This window comes from Oncorhynchus mykiss, chromosome 26, assembly GCF_013265735.2.
Source record: "Oncorhynchus mykiss isolate Arlee chromosome 26, USDA_OmykA_1.1, whole genome shotgun sequence".
NCBI classification, from domain to species: Eukaryota; Metazoa; Chordata; class Actinopteri; order Salmoniformes; family Salmonidae; genus Oncorhynchus; species Oncorhynchus mykiss.
In genome coordinates, this window is record NC_048590.1 from 2,070,079 (window position 1) to 2,087,102 (window position 17,024).

Consider the following 17,024-nt stretch of genomic DNA (forward strand, 5'->3'; position numbering starts at 1 on the left):
CTGCCCCCCCAGTGGCCTAACCTATAACCTGACCCATCCCCATATACATTACTGCCCCCCAGTGGCCTAACCTATAACCTGACCCATCCCCATATACATTACCGCCCCCCAGTGGCCTAACCTATAACCTGACCCATCCCCATATACATTACTGCCCCCCCAGTGGTCTAACCTATAACCTGACCCATCCCCATATACATTACTGCCCCACCAGTGGACTAACCTATAACCTGACCCATCACTTATACATTACTGCCCCCCCCCCCCCCCCCCCCCAGTGGTCTAACCTATAACCTGACCCATCCCCAAATACATTACTGCCCCCCCCCCCAGTGACCTAACCTATAACCTGACCCATCCCCAAATACATTACTGCCCCCCCCCCCCAGTGACCTAACCCATAACCTGACCCATCACTTTATACATTACTGCCCCCCAGTGGCCTAACCTATAACCTGACCCATCCCCATATACATTACTGCCCCCCAGTGGTCTAACCTATAACCTGACCCATCCCCATATACATTACTGCCCCCCAGTGGTCTAACCTATAACCTGACCCATCCCCATATACATTACTGCCCCCCAGTGGTCTAACCTATAACCTGACCCATCCCCATATACATTACTGTCCCCCAGTGGTCTAACCTATAACCTGACCCATCCCCATATACATTACTGCCCCCCCCCCCAGTGTTCTAACCTATAACCTGACCCATCCCCATATACATTACTGCCCCCCAGTGGTCTAACCTATAACCTGACCCATCCCCATATACATTACTGCCCCTCAGTGACCTAACCTATAACCTGACCCATCACTTTATACATTACTGCCCCCCCCCAGTGGCCTAACCTATAACCTGACCCATCACTTTATACATTACTGCCCCCCAGTGGTCTAACCTATAACCTGACCCATCCCCATATACATTACTGCCCCCCAGTGGCCTAACCTATAACCTGACCCATCACTTTATACATTACTGCCCCCCAGTGGTCTAACCTATTACCTAACCCATCACTTTATACATTACTGCCCCCCAGTGGTCTAACCTATAACCTGACCCATCCCCATATACATTACTGGCCCCCCAGTGGTCTAACCTATAACCTGACCCATCACTTTATACATTACTGGCCCCCCAGTGGCCTAACCTATAACCTGAGTCATCACTTTATACATTACTGCCCCCCCCAGTGGCGTAACCTATAACCTGACCCATCACTTTATACATTACTACCCCCCCCCCCCCCCAGTGGCCTAACCTATAACCTGACCCATCACTTTATACATTACTGCCCCCCCCAGTGGCCTAACCTATAACCTGACCCATCACTTTGTACATTACTGCCCCCCAGTGGCCTAACCTATAACCTGACCCATCCCCATATACATTACTGACCCCAGTGGTCTAACCTATAACCTGACCCATCACTTTATACATTACTGCCCCCCAGTGGTCTAACCTATAACCTGACCCATCCCCATATACATTACTGCCCCCCAGTGACCTAACCTATAACCTGACCCATCACTTTATACATTACTGGCCCCCCAGTGGCCTAACCTATAACCTGACCCATCACTTATACATTACTGCCCCCCCCCCCCCCCCCAGTGACCTAACCTATAACCTGACCCATCCCCATATACATTACTGCCCCCCAGTGGTCTAACCTATAACCTGAGTCATCACTTTATACATTACTGCCGCCCCCAGTGGCCTAACCTACAACCTGACCAATCACTTTATAAATTACTGCCCCCCAGTGAACTAACCTATAACCTGACCCATCACTTTATACATTACTGCCCCCCAGTGACCTAACCTATAACCTGACCCATCACTTTATACATTACTGCCCCCCAGTGGCCTAACCTATAACCTGACCCATCCCCATATACATTACTGCCCCCCAGTGGTCTAACCTATAACCTGACCCATCACTTTATACATTACTGCCCCCCAGTGGTCTAACCTATAACCTGACCCATCCCCATATACATTACTGCCACCCAATGACCTAACCTATGACCTGACCCATCACTTTATACATTACTGCCCCCCCCCCAGTGCCCTAACCTTTAACCTGACCCATCTCTTTATACATTACTGCCCCCCAGTGGTCTAACCTATAACCTGACCCATCACTTTTTACATTACTGCCCCAGAGGCCTAACCTATAACCTGACCCATCACTTTATACATTACTGCCCCCCAGTGGTCTAACCTATAACCTGACCCATCACTTTATACATTACTGCCCCCCAGTGGTCTAACCTATAACCTGACCCATCACTTTATACATTACTGGCCCCCCCAATGACCTAACATACCACCTGACCCATCACTTTATATATTACTGGCCCCCCCAATGACCTAACATACCACCTGACCCATCACTTTATATATTACTGCCCCCCAGTGACCTAACCTATAACCTGACCCATCACTTTATACATTACTGCCCCCCCAGTGGTCTAACCTATAACCTGACCCATCACTTTATACATTACTGCCCCCCAGTGACCTAACCTATAACCTGACCCATCCCCATATACATTACTGCCCCCCCAGTGGACTAACCTATAACCTGACCCATCACTTTATACATTACTGCCCTACAGTCACCTAACCCATAACCTGACCCATCACTTTATACATTACTGCCCCCCAGTGGTCTAACCTATAACCTGACCCATCACTTTATACATTACTGCCCCCCCCCAGTGGCCTAACCTATAACCTGACCCATCCCCATATACATTACTGCCCCCCAGTGGCCTAACCTATAACCTGACCCATCCCCATATACATTACTGCCCCCCATTGGTCTAACCTATAACCTGACCCAACTCTTTATACATTACTGCCCCCAGTGGCCTAACCTATAACCTGACCCATCACTTATACATTACTGCCCCCCCCCCCCAGTGGTCTAACCTATAACCTGACCCATCCCCATATACATTACTGCCCCCCAGTGGTCTAACCTGTAACCTGAGTCATCACTTTATACATTACTGCCCCCCAGTGGTCTAACCTATAACCTGACCCATCCCCATATACATTACTGCCCCCCCAGTGACCTAACCTATAACCTGACCCATCACTTTATACATTACTGCCCCCCAGTGGTCTAACCTATAACCTGACCCATCCCCATATACATTACTGCCCCCCCAGTGACCTAACCTATAACCTGACCCATCACTTTATACATTACTGCCCCCCAGTGGTCTAACCTATAACCTGACCCATCCCCATATACATTACTGCCCCCCCAGTGACCTAACCTATAACCTGAGTCATCACTTTATACATTACTGCCCCCCAGTGGTCTATGTACATGACCAGGCTCAAAGACACATGTACATTACCAGGTTCAAAGACACATGTACATTACCAGGCTCAAAGACACATATACATTACCAGGCTCAAAGACACATGTACATTACCATTAATCTGTTTTTATGTATTTACATCTTAGGTCAGCTGGCCTCTGGAGTACCTTGGGAAATGCAACTACCGAACCATTCTATGATGGGATTTATAAATACATTTCCTGGGCTCCTGAAAGGACTGATCTATCTTTGTAAATATAAACAACTCTTGGAATGCTCCTATTCTGAGCTAGCCATTCAAAAAGTATGGTCCACAGATCTAAATGAATCTGAACAACATGTCAACAATCTGGAACAGAATATGCAAAAATATGACCTTGACATCCTGTAATCTGAAATATAAATTTATACATCTTAAATTTGTTCACAGGAAACATTTTAAGATGAAATTGGCCCCAACTGAAACATGTATGAAACATACTAAAATTCCCATAGAAGAATGTTCTCTGAACTATTTGAGAACATTCCCAATGTCAAACCAGTTGAAGAACGTTCCTAGAACATTACCAATGTCAAACCAGTTGGAGAACGTTCCTAGAACATTACCGGAATTAAATGTAACTGTTTGTACTTTTAGGAAAAGTAATGAAATACCAAGAAATAATGTTTTTTTTTCTCAAGTTCCTTAAATGTGCTGCTTCAGTTAGTTTACCCTGTTGTTGTTGTTGTTGTTGTTGTGGTTGTAGGGTATTCTGGCCGTATTCTACATTATCCCAGCAGACATCAACACCCTGATCAACTACTTCAGTTTACCCTGTTGTTGTTGTTATTGTTGTAGGGTATTCTGGCCGTATTCTACATTATCCCAGCTGACATCAACACCCTGATCAACTACTTCAGTTTACCCTGTTGTTGTGGTTGTAGGGTATTCTGGCCGTATTCTACATTATCCCAGCTGACATCAACACCCTGATCAACTACTTCAGTTTACCCTGTTGTTGTGGTTGTAGGGTATTCTGGCTGTACTCTACATTATCCCAGCAGACATCAACACCCTGATCAACTACTTCAGTTTACCCTGTTGTTGTGGTTGTAGGGTATTCTGGCCGTATTCTACATTATCCCAGCAGACATCAACATCCTGATCAACTACTTCAGTTTACCCTGTTGTTGTGGTTGTAGGGTATTCTGGCCGTATTCTACATTATCCCAGCAGACATCAACACCCTGATCAACTACTTCAGTTTACCCTGTTGTTGTTGTTGTGGTTGTAGGGTATTCTGGCCGTATTCTACATTATCCCAGCAGACATCAACACCCTGATCAACTACTTCAGTTTACCCTGTTGTTGTTGTTGTGGTTGTAGGGTATTCTGGCCGTATTCTACATTATCCCAGCAGACATCAACACCCTGATCAACTACTTCAGTTTACCCTGTTGTTGTTGTTGTGGTTGTAGGGTATTCTGGCCGTATTCTACATTATCCCAGCAGACATCAAACTCCTGATCAACTACTTCAGTTTACCCTGTTGTGGTTGTAGGGTATTCTGGCCATATTCTACATTATCCCAGCAGACATCAACATCCTGATCAACTACTTCAGTTTTACCCTGTTGTTGTTGTTGTGGTTGTAGGGTATTCTGGCCGTCCGCTACATTATCCCAGCATTCATCAACACCCTGATCAACTACTTCAGTTTACCCTGTTGTTGTTGTTGTTGTGGTTGTAGGGTATTCTGGCCGTATTCTACATTATCCCAGCAGACATCAACACCCTGATCAACTACTTCAGTTTACCCTGTTGTTGTTGTTGTTGTGGTTGTAGGGTATTCTGGCCGTATTCTACATTATCCCAGCAGACATCAACACCCTTATCAACTACTTCAGTTTACCCTGTTGTTGTTGTTGTGGTTGTAGGGTATTCTGGCCGTATTCTACATTATCCCAGCAGACATCAACACCCTGATCAACTACTTCAGTTTACCCTGTTGTTGTTGTTGTGGTTGTGATTGTAGGGCATTCTGGTCATACTCTACATTATCCCAGCAGACATCAACACCCTGATCAACTACTTCAGTTTACCCTGTTGTTGTTGTTGTGGTTGTAGGGTATTCTGGCCGTATTCTACATTATCCCAGCAGACATCAACACCCTGATCAACTACTTCAGTTTCGCCCAGTGGGCTTTCTACGGCCTCACAGCTCTCGCTCTCATCGTCATGCGCTTCACCAGGAAGGAACTCAAGAGGCCCGTCAAGGTAAGACTAGATTCACATTGCCATACATCCAAGTCCTCTTCATCTCTTGGCTATTGGAAGAACATAGTTACAACTATCATGTTGAGCTTGTGGACGGTCAGTCCTTACATCCATAGCTCTGTCTCTACATTTTAGAGTGGTTCCATTTCTCCAGTCACATCCCTCAGCTGGTTACCACAACAAATGGGGTGGTAACCACTTTGATGTTTTCCTGAATCCCAGATTCACTTAAACCTGTTTTTAGAGCAATACTGTCCCAGATCCCTCCTGTGAGACTGACAGGTGGTTATGTCCTGGTTGTCCCCCAACAGTGTCCCATGCCCATAGCAGTGCTGGTGGTGATAGTGTCCTGCTACCTGGTCCTAGCACCGATCATAGACAAGCCAGAGCTGGAGTATCTGTACTGTACCATCTTCATCCTCAGCGGTCTGCTGCTCTACTTCCCCTTCGTTCACCGCAGGTTCAGCTGGACACGCAGGGTCATGAGTGAGTAACTACCCACTGCTCAGAGTTGTTGACACTTGAGTGTTGAGAGAGAGCCTTTATAGCAAAATGGCCGCCTATTCCCTTTGTAGTGCACTAGAAGACAACACTGGCTTGTGTCCCAAAATGGCCCCTTATTCCCTGTGTAGTGCACTACCCTATGGGCCCTGGTGAAAGGTAGTGCACTATAATATAGGGTATAGGGTGCACTATTATCTTCTGCAACTTGGGTCTTTATGTATCAAAATGTTGTATTCCTCAGTGAGCGGTAGTGTTCTTCCCCTTTAGATAATTCCAGTCATTGTGGAGTTCAACTCAGAAGGTCACAGAGCCTATAGATCATGCTGTGATTGGGCTGATGTCACCTTTATTAAAGTTATTTATTTATTATTCACCTTTTAATTAGCCTAATTGGTCCAATCTGACCTTTAACCTCTCACTTCCCCTGCAGGGCCAATCACCATGCACCTCCAGCTGCTGATGGAGGTCGTTCCTCCTGAGAAAAACGAATAGAGGAAGATAATAAACAGCCTAAACTGACTGATGTGGACAAATGTCTTTTAGTGCATCCCAAATGGTACCCTTTTCCTTATGTGGTGCACTACCCAATAGGCCCTAGTCAAAAGTAGTGCACTACTTAGGGAATAGGGTGCCAATTGAGACACATGTTAGAAATGAAGGTACTGTACTGTCTCATAATGAATGTTCTGTACTGTGTCATAATGAATGTTCTGTACTGTGTCATAATGAATGTTCTGTACTGTGTCATAATGAATGTTCTGTACTGTGTCATAATGAATGTTCTGTACTGTGTTATAATGAATGTTCTGTACTGTGTCATAATGAACGTTCTGTACTGTGTCATAATGAACTAATTGACTAGATATAGGAGGTCAATGGCTCCATCTCAAATCACACCCTATGCCCTAGGGAACGGGGCGCCATCTCAAATCACACCATATGCCCTAGGGAACGGGGCGCCATTGGTCTGCATCTCAAATCACACCCTATGCCCTAGGGAACGGGGCGCCATCTCAACTCACACCCTATACCCTAGGGAACGGGGCGCCATCTCAAATCACACCCTATGCCCTAGGGAACGGGGCGCCATTGGAGAAGCTGACAATATGCTGTTCTTGTACATGACTTGAGAGAATTTAAGAGAACCACAATGATGTCATATTTTTTGCTTTTAAATTTGTCCTCGACATTGTTAAAAATCCCTCATGTTTTGCGCTGTTCAAGCACTTGTATATAATCTATGTCTAAGGTTTAAATTGTATTTGACAAGTTAAAAGACATATTTGTCCCTAGTTGTCTTCTATCTCGTCCACCAGCTGCCAGTTGAACCTGGGGACACGGTTCATCTTATACTGCCTACTGTGTGATGTATTCGTGTCACTCTATACTGAATTTTATACTACTGAATTCAACAGTTTCAAAACCTCTTCTCTTCTCGGAGTTGAAAAGTAGATAGGGAGTTGTTGTGTTTGTGAATAAAACAGCTTACCCTTCAATTGTAATTTAATCTCACAAATCAATTAATTTGTAATCTTATAAAAAGTTTAAAGTATAAAGTATCTGTTTGCCCAAAAAATACTAACCACAAACATCAATCACTTTCCTGAACTCGAACCTTCACCCACTTTAATCAGCATCATGAACTGCGTTGATAGAGGCTATGGTGAGATCAGTCATCCACAACAGTAGGTGGCGTCGTAACAGAAGACACCGGAAACACGGTTCTTCTTCTCCGCCCTTGACCTCCCTGCTCATATGACGACACATCAACACAATAACATTTGACATTGCGTTGATAGAGGCTATGGTATATATATATTTCTATACTCCAAAATTTAAACGTACCATGTACTTCGCTAAATTTATATCGTATGTCGATTCATAAAAAAATTTAACATCCTGATTGCACAAAACTTTATCGTATTTCTCCGTTATTCCTTAGAATTCATCAGGTTTAGGTGACTTTCTCTTCTATGATACATTTATTTAAATACGACTCCCGTGTAAATATATTATTCCAGCAGATCATTTGGGCAACACAACGTATTAAAACGAAATTGCCTCGCCATTATTTTGAATGAATTATTCTCTCAATTCAACCTAAAAACTTTCAGTTCACATCTTATACAAACACTAGCGACCGTATTTTTCCAGGCAAAACATGCAAATAGTTGAATTACAATCTAAAATCAATTTTAGTCTATCGGTCTCAAGGCTGAGATCCGAACCTCAGTCTCCCGCGTTGTAGCCAAAAACTTTACCGCTGAACCACCAACGCTATTGAAATGATGGAATGTCCCCGCCAATAACCATGTTATTATAATTGTCTGTAGTCGCCAACTGCGGCACCGAGAATTCCCAGAAAATAGTCCTAATTTAAAGCCTTCCTGACTATTTTATCAGCTTCTATTCAGGGTTCATCATCGTCTTTGTCTGAGTCAGACGCCATCTTCCTTTCCCTTTTTATTCATCTTTCCCTGGAGTTTCTGTTTACAATCGCGGTGCTTTTTTACAATATCCACATGGAGCCTCTCATTCCCTAGCGAAATGTCCGTTTTTATTACAATTGTAAAATTTTAGCCCCCTCTTTCTCTCTTCCTTTCTGTTTCTACCTCCCGTTGCTCTATCTTCTAGCACTGCCATTAAGAACTCATCTTTCTTATTCTCTTGACTGACCCTATACACTTCTAAAATGGATTCCTGTCCTTCTTCCCCCGCCCGTGGGTTCAGTAAGGCAATTAGGGGATATTGACTGACCTCTTCTCTTTTCTCAGCCTTTACTCTTTTTCTGGCTTCCGAAGCCCTGGCTGCCGTCGTCTCACCACCACGACCCCATCATCGGGCAGCAGCGTAGCCTAGTGGTTAGAGCGTTGGACTAGTAACCGGAAGGTTGTAAGTTCAAATCCCCGAGCTGACAAGGTACAAATCTGTCGTTCTGCCCCTGAACAAGGCAGTTAACCCACTGTTCCTAGGCCGTCATTGAAAATAAGAATTTGTTCTTTAACTGACTTGCCTAGCTAAATAAAGGTTAAATAAAAAAAAAATATATATATATATATTCTCTCCACGCCTGATCTACCAGGGTTGGGTATAATGTAGGTTTATGAGAGACCTCCAGAGGAGCCGTGGGAGTTATCACTCTCTGTTGTTAGCCCCTCTGCCCGTTGTTTATCTGCCTTAGTTATCACTCTCTGTTGTTAGCCCCTCTGCCCGTTGTTTATCTGCCTTAGTTATCACTCTCTGTTGTTAGCCCCTCTGCCCGTTGTGTATCTGCCTTAGTTATCACTCTCTGTTGTTAGCCCCTCTGCCCGTTGTTTATCTGCCTTAGTTATCACTCTCTGTTGTTAGCCCCTCTGCCCGTTGTGTATCTGCCTTAGTTATCACTCTCTGTTGTTAGCCCCTCTGCCCGTTGTTTATCTGCCTTAGTTATCACTCTCTGTTGTTAGCCCCTCTGCCCGTTGTGTATCTGCCTTAGTTATCACTCTCTGTTGTTAGCCCCTCTGCCCGTTGTTTATCTGCCTTAGTTATCACTCTCTGTTGTTAGCCCCTCTGCTCGTTGTGTATCTGCCTTAGTTATCACTCTCTGTTGTTAGCCCCTCTGCCCGTTGTTTATCTGCCTTAGTTATCACTCTCTGTTGTTAGCCCCTCTGCCCGTTGTGTATCTGCCTTAGTTATCACTCTCTGTTGTTAGCCCCTCTGCCCGTTGTGTATCTGCCTTAGTTATCACTCTCTGTTGTTAGCCCCTCTGCCCGTTGTTTATCTGCCTTAGTTATCACTCTCTGTTGTTAGCCCCTCTGCCCGTTGTGTATCTGCCTTAGTTATCACTCTCTGTTGTTAGCCCCTCTGCCCGTTGTGTATCTGCCTTAGTTATCACTCTCTGTTGTTAGCCCCTCTGCCCGTTGTGTATCTGCCTTGTCTCCACTAATCTTATTTATTTGTTCTATCATTGATTCCAGCTTTACTTTATTTAAACGTCCATCAAATTCGTACTTCCTCCTCCATGTCTGGCTAAAATAGGTGTTCCTCTTATCATCTTCCTGCATATATTTCTCATCTCCCGTTAATTCGTACTTCCTCCTCCATGTCTGGCTAAAATAGGTGTTCCTCTTATCATCTTCCTGCATATATTTCTCATCTCCCGTTAATTCGTACTTCCTCCTCCATGTCTGGCTAAAATAGGTGTTCCTCTTATCATCTTCCTGCATATATTTCTCATCTCCCGTTAATTCGTACTTCCTCCTCCATGTCTGGCTACAATAGGTGTTCCTCTTATCATCTTCCTGCATATATTTCTCATCTCCCGTTAATTCGTACTTCCTCCTCCATGTCTGGCTAAAATAGGTGTTCCTCTTATCATCTTCCTGCATATATTTCTCATCTCCCGTTAATTCGTACTTCCTCCTCCATGTCTGGCTAAAATAGGTGTTCCTCTTATCATCTTCCTGCATATATTTCTCATCTCCCGTTAATTCGTACTTCCTCCTCCATGTCTGGCTAAAATAGGTGTTCCTCTTATCATCTTCCTGCATATATTTCTCATCTCCCGTTAATTCGTACTTCCTCCTCCATGTCTGGCTAAAATAGGTGTTCCTCTTATCATCTTCCTGCATATATTTCTCATCTCCCGTTAATTCGTACTTCCTCCTCCATGTCTGGCTAAAATAGGTGTTCCTCTTATCATCTTCCTGCATATATTTCTCATCTCCCGTTAATTCGTACTTCCTCCTCCATGTCTGGCTAAAATAGGTGTTCCTCTTATCATCTTCCTGCATATATTTCTCATCTCCCGTTAATTCGTACTTCCTCCTCCATGTCTGGCTAAAATAGGTGTTCCTCTTATCGTCTTCCTGCATATATTTCTCATCTCCCGTTAATTCGTACTTCCTCCTCCATGTCTGGCTAAAATAGGTGTTCCTCTTATCGTCTTCCTGCATATATTTCTCATCTCCCGTTAATTCGTACTTCCTCCTCCATGTCTGGCTAAAATAGGTGTTCCTCTTATCATCTTCCTGCATATATTTCTCATCTCCCGTTAATTCGTACTTCCTCCTCCATGTCTGGCTAAAATAGGTGTTCCTCTTATCATCTTCCTGCATATATTTCTCATCTCCCGTTAATTCGTACTTCCTCCTCCATGTCTGGCTAAAATAGGTGTTCCTCTTATCGTCTTCCTGCATATATTTCTCATCTCCCGTTAATTCGTACTTCCTCCTCCATGTCTGGCTAAAATAGGTGTTCCTCTTATCGTCTTCCTGCATATATTTCTCATCTCCCGTTAATTCGTACTTCCTCCTCCATGTCTGGCTAAAATAGGTGTTCCTCTTATCATCTTCCTGCATATATTTCTCATCTCCCGTTAATTCGTACTTCCTCCTCCATGTCTGGCTAAAATAGGTGTTCCTCTTATCATCTACCTGCATATATTTCTCATCTCCCGTTAATTCGTACTTCCTCCTCCATGTCTGGCTAAAATAGGTGTTCCTCTTATCATCTTCCTGCATATATTTCTCATCTCCCGTTAATTCGTACTTCCTCCTCCATGTCTGGCTAAAATAGGTGTTCCTCTTATCATCTTCCTGCATATATTTCTCATCTCCCGTTAATTCGTACTTCCTCCTCCATGTCTGACTAAAATAGGTGTTCCTCTTATCATCTTCCTGCATATATTTCTCATCTCCCGTTAATTCGTACTTCCTCCTCCATGTCTGGCTAAAATAGGTGTTCCTCTTATCATCTTCCTGCATATATTTCTCATCTCCCGTTAATTCGTACTTCCTCCTCCATGTCTGGCTAAAATAGGTGTTCCTCTTATCGTCTTCCTGCATATATTTCTCATCTCCCGTTAATTCGTACTTCCTCCTCCATGTCTGGCTAAAATAGGTGTTCCTCTTATCGTCTTCCTGCATATATTTCTCATCTCCCGTTAATTCGTACTTCCTCCTCCATGTCTGACTAAAATAGGTGTTCCTCTTATCGTCTTCCTGCATATATTTCTCATCTCCCGTTAATTCGTACTTCCTCCTCCATGTCTGGCTAAAATAGGTGTTCCTCTTATCATCTTCCTGCATATATTTCTCATCTCCCGTTAATTCGTACTTCCTCCTCCATGTCTGGCTAAAATAGGTGTTCCTCTTATCATCTTCCTGCATATATTTCTCATCTCCCGTTAATTCGTACTTCCTCCTCCATGTCTGGCTAAAATAGGTGTTCCTCTTATCATCTTCCTGCATATATTTCTCATCTCCCGTTAATTCGTACTTCCTCCTCCATGTCTGGCTAAAATAGGTGTTCCTCTTATCATCTTCCTGCATATATTTCTCATCTCCCGTTAATTCGTACTTACTCCTCCATGTCTGACTAAAATAGGTGTTCCTCTTATCGTCTTCCTGCATATATTTCTCATCTCCCGTTAATTCGTACTTCCTCCTCCATGTCTGGCTAAAATAGGTGTTCCTCTTATCATCTTCCTGCATATATTTCTCATCTCCCGTTAATTTTGGGACCTCCTCTGAGGATTTACTCCCCCCAGGATCGAGAATAAAGGCCACTGACCTTGTCGCCGACTGGGAAAAGCAATGTTCGTTGGATCTAGTCACCGTCCCTGTCGGTCTGGGGTGTATACCAGCCTGTTCTTTAACCTCAATTCAGAGGCCAGGTCTTAAAATAACGGGACTAGACCCGCCTGCTCACGGTTTTCATTTTCATAAAATGGGCGGAGACCAGTCTCAAAATCGATAGCAATAGCGTTTATTCTCGAGAGTACTAACCATGATACGATTTACAACAGGTTATAAACTGAAAATGACGTCATTAGGTTTTAACCTCTCTGCGCACCGAACCCGTTAGCGGGACAACATACGTTGATCGCTACATAAATAGTCATATTAAACAGTCATGAAAATACAAGTGTCTCACATGGTTCGAAAGCCTAGAATCTGGCTCATCCAACTGCGTTGTCAGATTTAAAAAGTGATTTATTGCGAAAGAATACGCTGCGATTATCTGAGCACAGACAACCATTTCAAACTACTTATTCAACCAGCACTTGCGTAACAAAATCACAGATTGCATTGAAATAAATCGTTTACCTTTGAAGATCTTGCTCTGGTTGCAATCCCAAGGCTCATTGTTACACAATGAATGGTCTTTTGTTCGGTTAAATACATTTTTTATAGCCTAACACCAAACATTTTGTGAACGCTTATCTCGCTGAATTTCATGTCATTCAATTTTCGACGTAACATCCAACGTAAAATAGACAGACTTTCCCTGACTTCATCCAGTCATGTTTGGTTTCCTTGCAATCAACTGTTTGTTTGTAACACAACCAAACTTGATGGGTCATTTTGCGGGACGTATTGACCCGGAAAAAACGATTGGAAGACAACAAGTGACGAGCCCATTGTGCACCAATTATATGACTGTCTCGTTGATTGACTGTAGTTTAACCCAATGACCACTGATCTTGAAATCTAGCTGGGTAGATAGCCAATGAGCTAAAAGACAATATCCCATGGTTCTTTGTTGTAAGACAAACCTTTCCATTGAACGCTGGCGTAAGGACCGTTCTTTCGCCATTGCCAATTCAACTGTGAAGGAGCGACGCTTATTAAGCACAGCAGTATTTCGGTGACTTGCATCTTCAGCTGTTTATTTATCCAACATCATGGCGAATAAGTCAAGAGAAGCCTATTCTAAGACTAGATATACGAATGTAGAAACAATTTTAGAGGAAATTGATCGTGAAAGTGAGACAGGTCTGCTTTTTGAAGACTCCATTAGCTCCCACAGCTTTGATTCTGAAACTGAGGCATATTTTTAGAACGGAGAGGACATTGTTTTGGACTGGTAAAGTTGCTCTCATGCTAATGCCGTTGTTTGAAATTAATAGAACATATTATTTATGATTGTTTTTACATTTTATTTGCAATATATTAAGATGTAATGAAATGGGTGAAGTACACGTTAGCTAGTCATTGTGAGTGAGGGTTTGTTTGTATGAGAACGACCATAGCCCATGTCTGTGTGTGTGTATATATACACTGCTCAAAAAAATAAAGGGAACACTAAAATAACACATCCTAGATCTGAATGAATTAAATATTCTTATTAAATACTTTACATAGTTGAATGTGCTGCCAACAAAATCATACAAAAATGATCAATGGAAATCAAATTTATCAACACATGGAGGTCTGGATTTGGAGTCACACTCAAAATTAAAGTGGAAAACCACACTACAGGCTGATCCAACTTTGATGTAATGTCCTTAAAACAAGTCAAAATGAGGCCCAGTAGTGTGTGTGGCCTCCACGTGCCTGTATGACCTCCCTACAACGCCTGGGCATGCTCCTGATGAGGTGGCGGATGGTCTCCTGAGGGATCTCCTCCCAGACCTGGACTAAAGCATCCGCCAACTCCTGGACAGTCTGTGGTGCAACGTGGCGTTGGTGGATGGAGCAAGACATGATGTCCCAGATGTGCTCAATTGGATTCAGGTCTGGGGAACGGGTGGGCCAGTCCATAGCATCAATGCCTTCCTCTTGCAGGAACTGCTGACACACTCCTGCCACATGAGGTCTAGCATTGTCTTGCATTAGGAGGAACCCAGGGCCAACCACACCAGCATATGGTCATTTTATGCAAATAAGTATCTTACAAATCCTTAGAAATGGGCTGAGTGTATTAATTGAATTGGGTAATAAACATATAGGAATTTAATTCCTCTAACAGATCTTTGTTAGGAAGAAATTATCTTCACACATTTCACAACGAGCCAGGCGGCCCAAACTGCTACATTTACCCTGACTCTGCTTGCACTGAAAGCAAGAGAAGCAACGCAATTTTCCTAGTTAATATTGCCAGCTAGCTATTTTAACTAAATATGCAGGTTTAAAAAAATGTACTTGTCTATTGATTTTAAGAAAGGCATTGATGTTTATGGTTAGGTTCATTGGTGCAACGATTGTGCTTTTGTTAAATCACCCCCCATTTGGAGAAGTAGGCTGTGATTCGATGATAAATTAACATGCACCGCATTGTTTATATGCAACACATGACGAGCTAGATAAACTAGTAATATCATCAACCACGTGTAGTTAACTAGTGATTATGTTAATTGACTGTTTTTTATAAGATAAGTTTAATGCAACTTACCTTGGCTCCTTGCTGCACTCGCGTAACAGGTAGTCAGCCTGCCACGCAGTCTCCTCGTGGAGTAACAGGTGGTCAGCCTGCCACGCAGTCTCCTCGTGGAGTAACAGGTGGTCAGCCTGCCACGCAGTCTCCTCGTGGAGTAACAGGTGGTCAGCCTGCCACGCAGTCTCCTCGTGGAGTAACAGGTAGTCAGCCTGCCACGCAGTCTCCTCGTGGTTTGCAATGTAATCGGCCATAATGCCGATTGTTATGAAAACTTGAGATCGGCCCCAATTAATCGGCCGACCTCTAATCTGGACTGTCTCAAATGGCACTCTATTCACTATGGGTCCTGGTCGTAGTTAACTACCTAGGGCACTCTATTCACTATGGGTCCTGGTCGTAGTTAACTACCTAGGGTACCCTATTCACTATGGGTCCTGGTCGTAGTTAACTACCTAGGGTACCCTATTCACTATGGGTCCTGGTCGTAGTTAACTACCTAGTGTACCCTATTCACTATGGGTCCTGGTTGTAGTTAACTACCTAGGGTACCCTATTCACTATGGGTCCTGGTCGTAGTTAACTACCTAGGGTACCCTATTCACTATGGGTCCTGGTCGCAGTTAACTACCTAGGGTACCCAATTCACTATGGGTCCTGGTCGTAGTTAACTACCTAGGGCACTCTATTCACTATGGGTCCTGGTCGTAGTTAACTACCTAGGGTACCCTATTCACTATGGGTCCTGGTCGTAGTTAACTACCTAGGGTACCCTATTCACTATGAGTCCTGGTCGTAGTTAACTACCTAGGGTACCCTATTCACTATGGGTCCTGGTCGTAGTTAACTACCTAGGGTACCCTATTCACTATGGGTCCTGGTCGTAGTTAACTACCTAGGGTACCCTATTCACTATGGGTCCTGGTCGTAGTTAACTACCTAGGGTACCCTATTCACTATGAGTCCTGGTTGTAGTTAACTACCTAGGGTACCCTATTCACTATGGGTCCTGGTCGCAGTTAACTACCTAGGGTACCCTATTCACTATGGGTCCTGGTCGTAGTTAACTACCTAGGGCACTCTATTCACTATGGGTCCTGGTTGTAGTTAACTACCTAGGGTACCCTATTCACTATGGGTCCTGGTCGTAGTTAACTACCTAGGGTACCCTATTCACTATGAGTCCTGGTCGTAGTTAACTACCTAGGGTACCCTATTCACTATGGGTCCTGGTCGCAGTTAACTACCTAGGGATCCCTATTCACTATGGGTCCTGGTCGTAGTTAACTACCTAGGGTACCCTATTCACTATGGGTCCAGGTCGTAGTTAACTACCTAGGGTACCCTATTCACTATGGGTCCTGGTCGTTGTTAACTACCTAGGGTACCCTATTCACTATGGGTCCTGGTCGTAGTTAACTACCTAGGGTACCCTATTCACTATGGGTCCTGGTCGTAGTTAACTACCTAGGGTACCCTATTCACTATGAGTCCTGGTCGTAGTTAACTACCTAGGGTACCCTATTCACTATGGGTCCTGGTCGTAGTTAACTACCTAGGGACTAGGGGGTCATTTGGGACACAGCCCTGGTAATTGTGGTTAAGTGGAGGAACAAGAAGACAGTGGTAAACAGAATAAAACACATTTATTTGTAAAGAGCTAGATTGTGACATACAATCATTACTGTAACACAAATGAAGTTGATTGTTATTTCAATAGAATGTTTTTAAAGCTAAATTGGCTAATAGACGCATAGTAAAACAGTTTGATTGAGAC

At 43.6% G+C, this 17,024-nt stretch overlaps 1 protein-coding gene across 3 annotated transcripts in view; it reads left to right on the forward strand.

Moving 5' to 3' along the window:
- Positions 1–7,605, forward strand: part of LOC110514234 (b(0,+)-type amino acid transporter 1) — a 53,871-nt gene extending 46,266 nt beyond the window's left edge. The window contains exons 11-13 of one of the 3 annotated variants that reach the window (XM_036964115.1): positions 5,456–5,605; positions 5,917–6,091; positions 6,540–7,605. In XM_036964115.1, the coding sequence (XP_036820010.1) occupies positions 5,456–5,605; positions 5,917–6,091; positions 6,540–6,601 (387 nt within the window). In that variant the 3' untranslated portion in view covers positions 6,602–7,605. Of the gene's footprint in view, positions 1–4,095; positions 4,340–4,359; positions 4,868–5,455; positions 5,606–5,916; positions 6,092–6,539 lie in introns of those variants that run through there. The other 2 variants (XM_036964117.1, XM_036964116.1) reach the window with 2 other exon arrangements.
- Positions 7,606–17,024: the final 9,419 nt, after the last annotated feature.